Source organism: Papio anubis, chromosome 19, assembly GCF_008728515.1.
Source record: "Papio anubis isolate 15944 chromosome 19, Panubis1.0, whole genome shotgun sequence".
Lineage (NCBI taxonomy): Eukaryota > Metazoa > Chordata > Mammalia > Primates > Cercopithecidae > Papio > Papio anubis.
The window spans coordinates 35,098,446-35,112,937 of NC_044994.1; the positions used below are offsets into that span (position 1 = coordinate 35,098,446).

The 14,492-nt window shown below is 36.7% G+C and overlaps 1 protein-coding gene across 4 annotated transcripts in view; it reads right to left on the reverse strand.

The window, feature by feature from the left end:
- RIT2 (Ras like without CAAX 2) overlaps positions 1-9,093 on the reverse strand; it is a 376,034-nt gene extending 366,941 nt beyond the window's left edge. For 2 of the 4 annotated variants that reach the window (XM_017951678.3, XM_017951676.3), the window contains exon 1: positions 8,659-9,088. In XM_017951678.3, the coding sequence (XP_017807167.1) occupies positions 8,659-8,761 (103 nt within the window). In that variant the 5' untranslated portion in view covers positions 8,762-9,088. Of the gene's footprint in view, positions 1-8,658 lie in introns of all 4 variants that reach the window. The other 2 variants (XM_003914331.5, XM_017951677.3) reach the window with 2 other exon arrangements.
- Between the last annotated feature and the right edge of the window lie 5,399 nt (positions 9,094-14,492).

Here is a 14,492-nt window from a genome sequence, read left to right on the forward strand (position 1 = left end):
AATATTCTCATGCTGACGTTGTGGTGCTAGCTGAAGTAGAATTATAGTAGGCAGAAAGGACAGAAATGATGGTCTGGCAGAGTGACTAGCAATGGCACTTAACTGGTCCCTGCTGAGCAACGAGAAGGACGGATGGCACTGTTTGGTCAGGGTCACCAGAAAACTGGTATTTATGAGCAAAGCCCAAGTGATTGAGTTGATATCATTGATGGGCTTTGCAAACAGCCAGAGTCATTGATAAGAGTGCACCTTGCAAGTGTGTGAGCAGTACAGAGGACCACCGTCTGTCAGTGTGTACAGTTGCAATCCCACCACACTGCAAACACACATACACACAGAAATAATCAGTCATAGACAGCAGCTTGATCTCCAGTGAGATTTTATGCTGGTTTATGGGAGGCGACATGGCCTATTGGAAAAATTCATGCTCCAGAAAGGAGACTCTAGTCCCAATGCTACAGATGAACAGCTGAACATTGTATGGTAGGTCATTCTAACTTCCTAAGCCATAGTTCTTATTGCTTCCAAAATACCTCCCATACATCTCTATCATTGCCTCACAAGTCAGTTTATACATCTTGTTTGTTACCCTGGTGGACAGAGCAGAGGCTGTGTCTAACTCTTGGTCATATCTGTGGGCTTTTCACAGGTCTAGGTGCATGTGCATGCATGCATGCTTGTGCGAGCGCACATACACACACACAAAAACACTTTTTTGTCAATTTCTATTAATTATTCCCAAATGTATATGTTTAAAGAAAATATGCTTCCCTAAGTAAATCAGCACCTAATTTCAAAAATCTGTGTGGTTTATTCAGCACCCTGTTTACTTTCTTTGTTAGCATGATCCCAGGTTTCAATAAATTTCTATAATTACTGGGTTACTTGGTTTTCTCAAGTTGAAAGGAATTGTCACCTTCTCTCTATGTAGTTGAGGCCCCCAGGGTTCTCTGAATAGACAAGAATAAACCAGTCTTTGGTATCTCCACGCTAAAATGTTTAATCAGAGCTCCTCATGCCACCCACTACCCCATCTAATAAGGGTAGCACTCTCCATTGTTTGTGTAGAAAATTAAAAATATTAAAATATTTTCATATAGATGATTTTGTGTGGTGTTTAAAATACATGTATGAAAATGCAGCTGAAGTTAGAACTCAGGCTCACAGCATCACGTCTTCAAAAAATAAAAACTTTCAGGTGAGAAAATAAAAATAATGTAAACATCGAACTTAGACATCCATATGTAGGCACATTAGGTTCATCATTTAATATCTATGTGCCTCGGGCCATAGTACGTGTGTGTGTGTGTGTGTGTGTGTGTGTGTACCTCAGTTTTCTCATTTATAAAATGCAGACAGTAATGCTTTCCTCACAAGATCAAGGCAGGGCAAGGGGTATAGGAAGGCAGGGGAATGTGATAGACCATCAGCCATCAGAACACCAAAGTAAATGCGTGAACGTAAGGAGCCTAGCAACATGCGGGCTCATTGAGGGATCATTACATGCTCGTTCATCTCCAGTCATAGATGGGGCAGACATATCATATAGTACTCACGTAGAACTGTAGTAACTCTCTTTCTTCAATTTAAAATCTACAGAGCACATATAATCTTGGAAATGTTGTCAATCACAGCCTTTTATCGCTTGAATTCTGTTTTCAATCATCACTTGAGTGAGTAGATACCAATTTACTCTTTTGCTGAGCCTTATTTAGACCTCTTGTCCAGTGCTTCCTGACAGTATTGCAGTGAGTGATGGTCTGCAGTATAACTGAGGTGGTAACAATTAAGGGTGAGAACAGAAGGCACTGGAATCTTAAAATCTTTTTACTTTGCCCTTGTTTATTTTTTTTCTTTTGCCTTCCAGTGCACAGGGTTAGGATAACGCATGGCCATGATGTGACAATTGTTCAGCTTTGTCAGACTCAAAGTTCTGTTAATGAAGTACAACACAGAGGCTCTGGGACATGAATTATGCACTTGGTTGATTGCCTTGATTTAATTCATCAGATAAAGGCTCAACTTCCTACCTGCTTTCCTAATTCACTGAGGTGGAAGGAATTGGTTGTGTGCTGCTTTCTGCTTACTTCAGAAATATTGCTACTGCTTTCCCTTTATAAAATCCTGGTACATGGCTCACGCCTGTAATCCCAGCACTTTGGGAGGCCGAGGCAGGCGGATCACGAGGTCAGGAGATCGAGACTATCTGGCTAACACGGTGAAACCCCGTCTCTACTAAAAAATACAAAAACTTAGCCGGGCACCGTGGCGGGCGCCTGTAGTCCCAGCTACTCAGGAGGCTGAGGCAGGAGAATGGCGCGAACCCGGGAGGCGGAGCTTGCAGTGAGCCGAGATCCAGCCACTACACTCCAGCCTGGGCCACAGAGCCAGACTTGGCCTCAAAAAAAAAAAAAATCAAATCAAATCAAATCAAATCAAATCAAATCCTGGTACATGAAACTGAATTTACAGAGGCAACAAATTGCAAATGGCCGTGGGAGAGAATATGTTTATTTTACAAACGAGTTTTTTCTTTACAAAGAATTCACAATAGAAACATTTTAATAAATTCTGAGTTCCGTAATCCTTTTGGTGTTTTCAGTTTATTTGTTTTGGTCAACTTTTTCACAGTTAACTAAGGCATCTATTGAGCAAATCTCAAAAGATATTTTTTCAACTACCCCTTAAAGACACTAAGTTATCAAGATCCTGCCATTAAAAATTGTAAGCCTTCACATCCCTTTGTGCCCCTGTATACACTGTTTTATGTTCAATTCTCTTCCTCGTATCTCCCTATACTTTTCCTCTTCTGCATCAAAAAAATTCTCCTCATCCTTTAAGACACAATTTAAATATCATCTATGCTGTCATATCTTCTCAACTTTCACATCTCTTATAGCCATCCCTTATCCTGAGTTTCCAAAGCTCTTACATTAGAAGCCTAATATAAACTTATTGTTTTGTATTACACGTTACCGCAAAGTTTCCACCATGAGATGGTGCACCCCCAGAGGTCAGGAATCACCTGAAATCACAGTTATGAATAACACCTCCTCCCTTCTCAATGACTTGCATAGTGTTTTCGTACATATTTCACACTTGAAGATGTATGTTAAGACAATATTTCACCAAATAATTCTAAGATGTGTCCTAGGGACCAAAGAAGGACATTCAGTTCTCATCTGACATTGGGAACTTTTCTCTAATTTTCCCACACAACTTGATAGAAGAACAGCTTAGATTTAGAAAGCCTGAGTTCATGTCCAGTCCTTACTTTCTGACTTTCCCACTTCCGTTACTCTTAGACAAAATCTTTCGATATTTCTGTGCTCAGATACCTCTCCTACTTGCTTTCTTATTTTATGATCAAATAAGATCATACTACAGAATAGGTAAAATGTTATTTTTACCCCAATTTTATGCAATAATATCTTATTTTGCAAAATATGATCATTATGAATCTTAAATTCTTTAAATCTGAAAACATGATTATTATCGTAAGTGTATGCCTGTATACACATATCTCCTGTACTCCATAAATACGTATACATATACCTACTAGGAAATCATAAAAATAAAAAAAGCAATAAAATACATATCTACTAACTTAGCATAAATCCCAAATGCAGGCATTTTCCAAAATACCTGGAAAATAAGATATTATTATTATTGAATAAAATCTATTGAATAATTTGATTCTGAACTTGGAGAACCAGATATGAAGCCAAGGAAGGCAATATTTCATCATGCTCTGACACTGAGGAACAGTCTTGCTGTTTCAAACCACAGTGACAAAGGTCAATATTTAAAACTGTCGTAAGGATTGTTTAGACTCCATAAAACGTTAAAACTGTAACCTTGAGATAATTTTTATTTTTTTTACTTTTTTGAGGGTAGGTGAGTGGGTGGGCAGTGGAACAAAATGAGAAGGATAAAAGAACATACTGAACTTTATTGGATAATTGGTCTTTTTTTGCTGTTTTCTTTTGTTTTTAGTTGTAATCACCGTACATATAAGTTTCTATTTTACTGTCATTTGTTATTTCACTGAACGTGTGTATATTTATATGTGTGTTGTTTCTTAAGTAGTTTTCTTATCATGAATCTTAACTTCATTATTTTTTAAATAAACTTTATTATGTATATTTAAAGTATACAATATGATGTTGTGGGATAAGTATAGACAGTAAAGTATTTACTCTAGGAAAACAAATTAGCATATCCATCATTTCACACAGCTACATTTTATAGGGGGTGGTGGTAAGAGCAGCTAAAATCTACTAATTTATGCAGCACTATTAACAATAATCAAGATTTGGAAGCAACCTAAGTGTCCATCAACAGAAGAATGAATAAAAGAAACATTGTACATATACACAATGGAATACTATTCAGCTATAAAAAATAATGAGATCCAGTCATTTGCAACGGCATGCATGGAAATGGAGATCATTATGTTAAGTGAAATAAGCCAGACACAGAAGAACAAACTTTGCATGTTCTCATTCATTTGTGGAAGTTAAAAATCAAAACAATTTAGTTCATGGAGGTAATAGAATGATGGCTACCAGAGGCTGGAAAGGGTAGTAGGAGGAGGGAGTGGAGATGGTTAATGGGTACAAAATTGTGGTTAGATGGAATGAATAAGATATAACATTTGATAGCACAACAGGGTTATTATTGTCACCAATAAATTATTGTACATTTTAAAGTAACAAAAAAAGCATAATGAAAGATTTATAACACAAAGAAATGATGAATGCTTGAGGTGATGGATACCCCATACCCTGATGTGATTATTATACACTGTATGCCTGTATCCAAATATCTCATGTACTCCATAAATATAAATATATAAAATATATACACCTACCATATACAAACAAAAATAAAAAAATAAAATCTACTAATTAGCATATATTCCAAATAAAATATTATTACCTATAGTCCTCATCCTATACATTAGATCTCTATACTTGTTCCTCCTAAACGTCTGCTACTTTGTATACGTATCTGTTACTTTGTATAGTGCAGTTTTGATTCAGCTCACTCTGTGTGAAAATTGGGGAGTGATGGAAAAGCAGCTTCAGTGGTGTCAGAAGGACTGGATTCTGGATCTGACTCTGCCACTGCTGTATAAATGACCTTTGCAGGTCTCTTCGACTCTCAGTGCCTCAGTTTGGCCATGGTCCATATAATTCTTGTGTATCCCTGTTTTCTCTGCAGTTAGTAACACTCTTGGACAATATTACATACAATTTTAATTATAAAAATATAAATTATATCTTTATACAGAAGTGTTATGCATAGTGTCCAATTAGGTTAAAGATTAAAGAGGCATAGATGTATAAATCAAAGTGATAGCCTACACGGTTAAGATCTCTTCTAAATATAACATTCGAGACCTAGGAAATGCATTACCAATGGATCTGTTTTCTTCTTAATAGTGAGTGATGCAACTCTGTGTTCTTCTCAGAGCATTAAACATAATGTAGTAGAGTTAGATAAAACATCGCCGAACTCTAAATTATTATCCCCATGACCAGGCACAAGTCATTTTTCTGACTTCTGTTTTTCTCATCTGTGAAATAGAAATACCGACTCTGACTGTGGTTAGGACTGAGTATAAGCATGAAATACATGTAACCCATGCCTGCCATGCGATGGGGGCTTCATAAATGTCTATGTCTTTCATTTTTCATCTCTATAGTAACTAGTATAGGACTGTGCATAATATGTGCTCAGTAAACTTTATTGATTACTTGTGGTTTAAAATTCCTCACATAAAGTACATTCATTACCTGACATATTTTAAATCTTGTGTGAATTCCTATTTCAGTAAAGTTGCAAATTCTTTAAAAGTTTATATTCAAAAAATATTTTGGTAAAACCTGGATAAAAACATTTCTCAGGCCAGGCACAATGGCTCATGCCTATGACCCCAGCACTCTGGGGGGCTGAAGTAGCAGCATTGCTTGAGGCCAGAAGTTTGAGACCAGCCTGGGCAACAGAGTGAGAACCCATCTCTACAAAAAGAAAAAAGAATAAATATTAATACACATAGAAAATCTCCAAGATTTTAAAAATTATAGTCACCGTAAATTGAGTTTTTAATCCATGTTTAAGGCTGACTTGGACTTGACTCTCAGAATTGGAAACAGAAGGCAGCTTGATGTACCTTCTTTAGTTTCTTCAGAAGAGCAGATCTCTTCTGCAAATCTCTTCACACAAGCCATGGTAATGGGGTTATACAATCCCTTCATATACCTCTGTTGATCTAAGTCTTCAATATGAAAAGTAGCTTTTAAAACATATTTTAAAGCCATGATCATGCAACTGCACCCCAGCCTAGGCTTAAATGAAATAAAATAAACCATGTATATTTTTAGTTCATTTGAAAGCAAATATTTTAACCTTCAGTAGAAGGTTAATATTGAGAATCAGTGCTTGAGTGTTTATATTCTGATGTAATAACATCAGATAAGTCACAGAGGAAAAGTCCAAGGACCGGATGATTTTATCACTGTGATTTCAAACATTTAGTCATAAGGACAGCATTTTTCAGGTGTGAAACTGTAGTATGAGAAATATTCTCTGGTGTAGTAGCCAAGGTTGCCATTTATATATAATCAATACAACGGAACTGTTTACACCCTTTATCCTTAACTTTCTCTGAGAATGAGCCTGTCATTCCTGTCTTTTCATTTCACTGGAAAAGTTTTGTTCAAGTACTTAATTATGAATTGAATTCTATTGTACAAAGCAAAGATGAGAGCAAGACAGGCCACTCTGTAGGCCATGTGTCACATTGAAAATCCATAGTCATTGGAACAGTAACAATGATCAGTCAGCACAAATAATACTTGGGAGAGATCAAAATAGAAGCCAAAACATCACCACTATAATATCAGCAATATCACAAGAAAAGTACGTTGCTGAAGAATGTTCCTGTCCAAAAACTCTTTCTCCAAGTTTCATTACCATGGAATAAAATGAAGTAGGCTAAAAACCAGTCACTCTGTCCCCACATCCCCCAAGCTCCTGGTGAAAAAGCAAATACCTAACCAGCAGACAGAAGCAATACGGAGGCACATTATTGCGACTATTTCAGCATCTCCCTGACCTCAAAAGCTGCTGGTGGCATTTAATGTGGATTGACCTTTTGCTGTTTTTTTTTTTTTTTTTTGATCTGTTTTTCTCTCTTCTTCAGTATTTTATTCTCACATTGCTTATTTCTTTCTTCCTCACTGTATCCGACTGGATTCTTAAAAAGTATAACTTCATTTTATATAGATCATGTTGTCTGTATCCTTCCTCCATCCCTTCCTCTTTCCTTAAATCCTCCTCTATTTTGATTCCTTCCTTCTCAAATCATTACATTTAGAGGAGAAAGCTGTGTAAAAATTCCTCATTTATACACAATTGCAAAGCTTTTCTTTCACAGTTTTGCCTCCCCAGGAGAGATGAATAATTTTTTTCACTCTGATTTGAATTTTGCTACTGACCACATTCAGATGTACCTAGTTCTTTTATCTTTTATGAGAATTCTCTTTTGTAGGGGAGAAGAGGTAGGGGTGCTGAATTTTATGATTCTTGCTATCTTTAACTTTGCTGTCCACTAAAGTCACAATCTCCTTCCTCTTCCTTCACTGTTCAGTTTTCTTATCCCTTGTGGACCCATCCACCAAAGTTGTCAGCTTTTTGGTTTCTTCTGCCAAAAATGTTGTCTTCAACTTTTAATTTTTTTGTCAACACTAAAACTATTGAATTGTCCATGCTAACTATAATATTTCTTCTGCCTTTTAGCATTCCCAAAGATATATTCCCAGTGGAGATATTTCATATTTATATAAAAAGCCGTATTTATTTATTTTCTAGTCACAGCCATAGCTCCGAGCTATCTAACATTTGATCAGCCTGAAAAACTACCATGTATCTATTTTTTAAATTTTTTTATATTTGGCCTTTTAGGCTCCTCGAGAATCCCAACAACTGACACTTCTTTATGTACCAAAACAAATTTATTATTCTTCATCTCTATTATCACCTCATCTTTCTCCTTTAATTGACCATGAAGTTTAGTTTGCTCACCCTGCACAGGACTCACAATGGATATCATTCTATAAATCACTGCCACTTCCAAAAACCAACTTTCTTTCTGATATTCAAAGCCCACACACACTATGTCAGACTATAGATGAGGAAAAAGAACCTCCTAATGAAAGAAACAAACACAACAATCAACACTGATCATCCTGAGTATATGTCTGTGTTTGTAACTGTTTAATTGCATTTTCATAGCACTTCTTTCTTTATTTGAAGATTTTTGAGAATAGGAGCACATTTTTCTCATGCCATGACAATTTCATACATATTTTTATTATTAAAAAAGACCTATACACTAAAAGCAAATATCACCCAGCATGAAATCAAAGAAAACAATTATCCTCTTAAAGTTCTGTGGATCATCACTGGCTATCTGCATTCTCTTGACTCATCAGCATAGGTTTAACAGTCCTGACACTTTGGAGCATCCTGCCAGATGCTCAACTGCCACAGTTCACCTCTAACAGCATCAGCAATATCATTCTTGTTTCACTCTATAGAGTTGTCTCTATAGAGGCCCCTCCTTCCCCAGCATTTGGTGTGAAAACTTACCGCTTTTACCAACTCCCCCTGCTCCCAGCATTACCACCTTGTACTCTCTGGACCCGCCTGATGCGCTGCCCGGGGAGCAGCTGGCTTCATTTTCTACCTCCATCTTACCCGAGGGACTGGAGGAAAAAAAAGAAGGAGAAAGTCACCCGTGTCAGGTGCTTGCTCGAATATTAAGCAACTCTAAAACTGTGTCAAAGCAAAGGTTTTAGTACGAGGTAAGAACCATCAGCGTCGGGCTGGCTGCTGGTCCTCCGCTCGAGCAGGTCTCATAGCAACCACTTCAATTGCTTCCAATAAAAATCTGGCTTTTGCATCCCCCACCCTTCCTTCCGATCCTTCACTCTTTCACGTCTCCTACAATCTCTCTCTCTCTCTCTCTCTCTCTCTCTCTCTCTAATTTTTATTTCCTCCCTCATCTGATTCTTTCTGCATTTCCCTTCCTCGCTCTCTGTCTCTCTCCTTTCTCTTTCCTGCCTACCTCCTGCACAGTCACAGCTGTTAGCGGCACACACACATTCGACCCCTTTTCAGACTGGGCTGCTAGAATGGAGTGAATCTGAGACCTCACAGGAGTTGCTGTGTCTCACAGGATGACTTCTGTAGGTACAAATTCAAAGATACTATTTTCTTTTAAGGATTTCTTCTGCTTATAGTCTTGCATTTTATCACTCTTCTATTGCAGTTTTCATTTTGGGAAAATGGAAAAGCAAAACAAAAACAAAACAGAACAGTAACTCAGGGCTCATCAGGATGGATCTTCAGTGTTATTGAAATAAAGCCGGCTAACAGGAATTGTTCAGCTCACTAGACAGTTGCAGGTTTAACATAGGGAGGTAATTGAATTAGATCATTGTCATGTTTGGACAAGGCTCATGCTTGTTTACATTACATTAAGTTATTAGAAACAATCTAAATCACAAGGACTTTATCAAGCATGAAAGAGATAATTGATAAATATTTTTACTGACAACTATACTAGCATAAAAGATTGTAGAAGAATATTTTTAAATGTCTAAATTATTATTCCCTGTTTGAATTCTTACAAAGCTTTTGCGGTCTTTGTTTTTCTCTAAAGAACTTCTAAACTACAGAGGGTTTAGAATGTTTTCAATAATTCCTAATTATCATAATAAGATCCTGTCTTTCAATCAACATGATGATGTCCAACATATTTATTGTCTATTTTCTAAAGCTTGAATCCTTACTAGATGCAGACAAGTGTTTGGTGTGCATAGGCTTGTCTTTCTATCTAGATTTTACGCTCCCCTAGGAAAGGAACTGTATTTAATCTATTTCTTGTGATTCTATAGTGTGTGCACTGAGTAGGCACTCGATATATACTTGCTGGTTTGTGGAGAGGCTTCAAATTGTTATAGCCAGGAGCACAGGCTCTTGAGCCAGATTGCCTGTGTTCAAATCTGGGCTTAGCCACTTACCAGCTATATGACCTTGGGAAAATTCCTTCACCTCTCTGTGTCTCAATTTCTTTATCACTGAATAGTTAATTAAAACTCTACTTTATTAACTCATTACATCAGTTAATATTTATATAGTGTTTAAAATTGTGTCTGACAGGTGATAAGTACCACACAGGTATATGATATGAAGATTATGTTATTATTTTGAATCTGTGCTGCTGTCAGTCTACTGTTTATAAACACTCGCCCAAGAAGAGAAGATTATCTTTTCATGTGTTTATTGGCCATCTGTATATCTTCTTTGCCAAAGTATCTGTTCAAGTCTTTTGCTTATTTTTATACCAAGGTGTTTATTTCCTTATTGCATTTTGAGAATTCTTTATATATTCTGGATATAAGTCCTTTATCATATAAATATTCTGCAAATATTTTCCTCTAGCATGTGGTTTTTCTTAACAGTATCTTTCAAAGATCAGCAATTTTCAACTTTTAATGAGTCCAATTTGTAAACTCTTTCTTTTACCAATCATCCATCAGGTTTTAAATGAAACTTTGTCCAATTATTTTATTCCCACTTTTTCTATATTTTTTACTCTTTGATTGTGAATTCACTCAATGTCATAGGTCTATTTATCATCTTTCTATAGGTAACTGCCACATTTGTAATTCTGGACCCAATTTTTTCTTTGAGCTGCAGAATTTATTCTAACTGTTTCTGGGCTGTCTCCATCAAAACCCTGATTATACCTTAACCTCAGTATGTCCAGTGGTACAGCACCCTCATCCTCACTAAACAAAGTCAACAGTGTTCTCTACCTTTGTAGGGAGCATTACCACCCTCCAGCTCCTCGCTTTAGATTTACCTCTTCTAGTATTTGACCTCCTTAACTGAAACAGCTCTTTAACTTTTTCTCCCTGAATCCAAGTTCTCTGCCCTTTGTTCCTTTTCACGGCCCTCAGTTCATCCTATACATTGACATCAGAGAAATCCACATAAAGTGTCAACTTGACAAACCCTGTTGTAAACATATTCATATATCAAATGCCTAAAAAATGCAACCTAGTAACTCAGGATGGCACATGGAGACACAAAGCCTTTATTCCAGTCTCCTGTTCCAATGCATCCCTCACCCTCCCTACAATAGAGTCAGTCAAAGGACGCTACCCGCCTTTCTTCCAACAAAACTATGATTTCCGTGATTGAGTTTCATAAAGAACTGGGACTATAATTATCCTGTAATTATTTAATTGAAACTTTATTCCTCAATGAAGTGGTATATGTAAACAATAGCATTTAGCTTCAAGGTCTGGGATTTTTTGTTCGTTTGTTTCTAGTTGTGTTGCTGAAATTCTTGTGACCTTGAGCAAATCATGTGCCTCTCTAGCTATTCCACCATCTGTTACTCTGTTTTCCACATCAGCCATTCTGATTTGGTGAGAAAGCACAGAAATTGTCATGCCGGCTGTGTGCTTGGTTCTGTTCTTTACTTACCATATTATTTTAATGTTGATTAAGGGAAAAAAATGCATGGAAATGTCCCTTCATGATAAGTAGGTGAGTGCCTTTCCAAATAATAGACACTGTGAGATGTGAAAAGGACGTATAGGTAGTGAATTGGCTTAGTTCGCAATCGTTAATGTATCTGCCCGTATTCTTCCTATAAAAAGTAGTAGGTTTTTTCTTTGTCTCATATTTACATGGAAAAAAAACATGAAGTACAGGGAAACTTTCCTAGATATAAAGCCCCCTTTCTTTATCTCTTCTTTGAAATTCAAAGGCACTCCGCCCTAGATCCTTCTCCTGAAGTACTAAGGGCCAGAAAACCTTCTGATTGATAATGCAGAATTTTGAAGCATTCTGGTGCTAATGTTTTTCAGTTTTATTCAGTGACTTTTGTGAGTTTGCATTTCTCCTCCCTTGCCTTGACTAGTACACCCAAAAGTCTGTGTTGTGTGTTTTTGTGTGTTTGTGTGTGTGTTTGTGTGTTGTGGTATATCTCCTAGTTGTATAAATGATGATTGAATAGAGTCCTTAAGTAACCCAAATCATTTTCTAACAGATGGTTTTGCACTTGGAAACATTATTAAATGATCAGAGTTTGCATTCAGTTCCTCTACCCTTCCCTAGAAGTTGCCATTCTTTTTGGATGGCATATCATTTCCTTTGAGTGCTGGTCTCCATTAAATTAAGATGCAGATGTTCGGTGTTCATTCAGGGCCACTCAACTCCCTAAGCAGGCCCAAGCCCGCTCCACCTTGCCTCTGTGTGCTACTGCTGCTCACCATTCCAGTCTTTCTCAGAGGACAAAAGGGGAAGCTAATTTAACAAGCAATTCCCTCAAAAGCAATGTATTTGCTTTTATTTATATTGATACAGTTCTAAACTCCCTTAAAAACTGCCAAGGCATCCAGTCACTCTGATAGGAATATAGGGGAGAAGTTTGGAGTTTTGAGAGTTATTTCCTCACCTTTCTGGTTATTGGTAGGTAATTTTTCATGCCATTGTATGCAAAGCCACCTTTCTTTTCATTCTAATTTATTGTATGTTTTACAATGACTTATTTACATTGCAGTCCACCTTACTAAGATGTGAAGACCTCGTCTGCATTCAACTCTCTAGGATGTTTCAGTGTCAACAAACACAAGTTCAACAAAATGAGTTTTAAAGACCTAATTAGCTTTTATTTGTAATTCATGAACCAGGCGTCATCCAGTCCACAAAATAGACAAAAGGTCCAGTGGGCATGGCAGTCTAATCACTTTCTGTAAAGCAGGTTGACCAAACACAAGAAAACAGAGTAGAGATAAAGCAGAGGGGATTTTCTTACCATGCTGGGGCAGGTTAACTGAACCCCTTTTGATTGGTTGATGTGAATCTCCTGCTTTGTTTGTTTTGTTTGTTTTGTTTTTAAATTGGCAGCTTGAAGATTTGATTATCAACTTTCTCCTGGTTTCTTGGAAGGTCAGATCTTACAAAGCTGTTTAGCTTAGGTTTTGGTATGGTAACGTGAAAGTTTAGCATAAGTGACTCCATTTTGCGTTGGACTGCTGGGGCCAAGTGTAGGGCCTCAGTCCAGATCAATGGGCTGTCATAAATTTTATTCAATAGCACAGTGCCTGGCATATGCTAGATGACTAACACATTTTTGTTAAATGAAGGAATTTATTGTACCAACTGAGTGACCATATATTGCTGCTGTTAATTAAATTAACCTTTCAAAGTGTGTAATTTACTATTAATACTCTAATAAAAAGACAAATCAACTTAGTTGATAATCTCTGAATAAATGAATGTTTGGCATGCATATTCTCACCATGAAGTGTAAGACTATTGTACAAACTGGAAATATCAAAGCCAAAGCATGAAGAAGAAAGAGCTGATTTTGTAAATAAAGAGCAGAGCACAGACTTCTTTGCCACACACTGACCTACTCACATTCAGTAAAACTCAAAGTCAGTGTGAATACTTCTGTTTGTGGAACTTTTACCCCGAAGGCTTACTTTAGAAAAAAGGATCTTACACGTAATCTAAGTGACTTGCGTATATTTATTCAACATGTATTCATTTAGTAAACATAGATTAATTTGCTCACTGTCAAATTCATTCATTCCACAACTGTGTTCAGCCTTTCAGAAAAACAAAGGAAAACACAATATAGTTCATGAGTTCAAAATTATTATAGCCTGGTATGGGAAAAAAGGCAGCTGTCCACTAGGCCTTGGAATAAGCCAGTATATGGCAAGTCATTGAATAGATAAATGGGCAGAGTATGGCAGCTTTGTGGGAGAAGGGGAGACTGTCTCCAAGTAGGAAGACAAAGTGAGGTGTTAACAAAGAGGACTGCCTTGGGCTAGGACTTAAAGTAAATATCCGAAGTAGGAGATTACAAAAGCAAGGGTGTTCAAAGTTTAGAAAATAAAATGTATTTGGTAAATTATAAGTTGAAAACATAACTGATGCAAAAGAACATAGGAACATATTCCAAAACTGGATTATAGATGAATCACAGAGAGTTAAATTATAGCATATAGAGCTTGGATTTTGTTGTTTGTATGTTTGTTTTTTACCTCTTTTCTTTAAGCAAAGCACAATACCAACTGTGAAGTAGAACAGCGAATAACACAGGTTTCTGATTAGAGAAAAATCAAGCTCTGGCTCGAGTTTATTTTTTATCCATTAAACCTTTTCGACTTTCTCAAATAGCAGTGAGTAGGAACTCAGCTAAATTTCTATAATATTTATTATTGTTTAGTCACTAGTTTGACACTTAGCATTCCGTCATTTTCTAAATTACAACCTATTTGAAAGGAGCCCCTGTTCCATTTTACTGTATATTTTTTATGGTCTTAGGTCCAGGCCCTGATATGTAAATGATAAATAAAAAATTGTTCAGACTTTTTTTATCAATATACTTC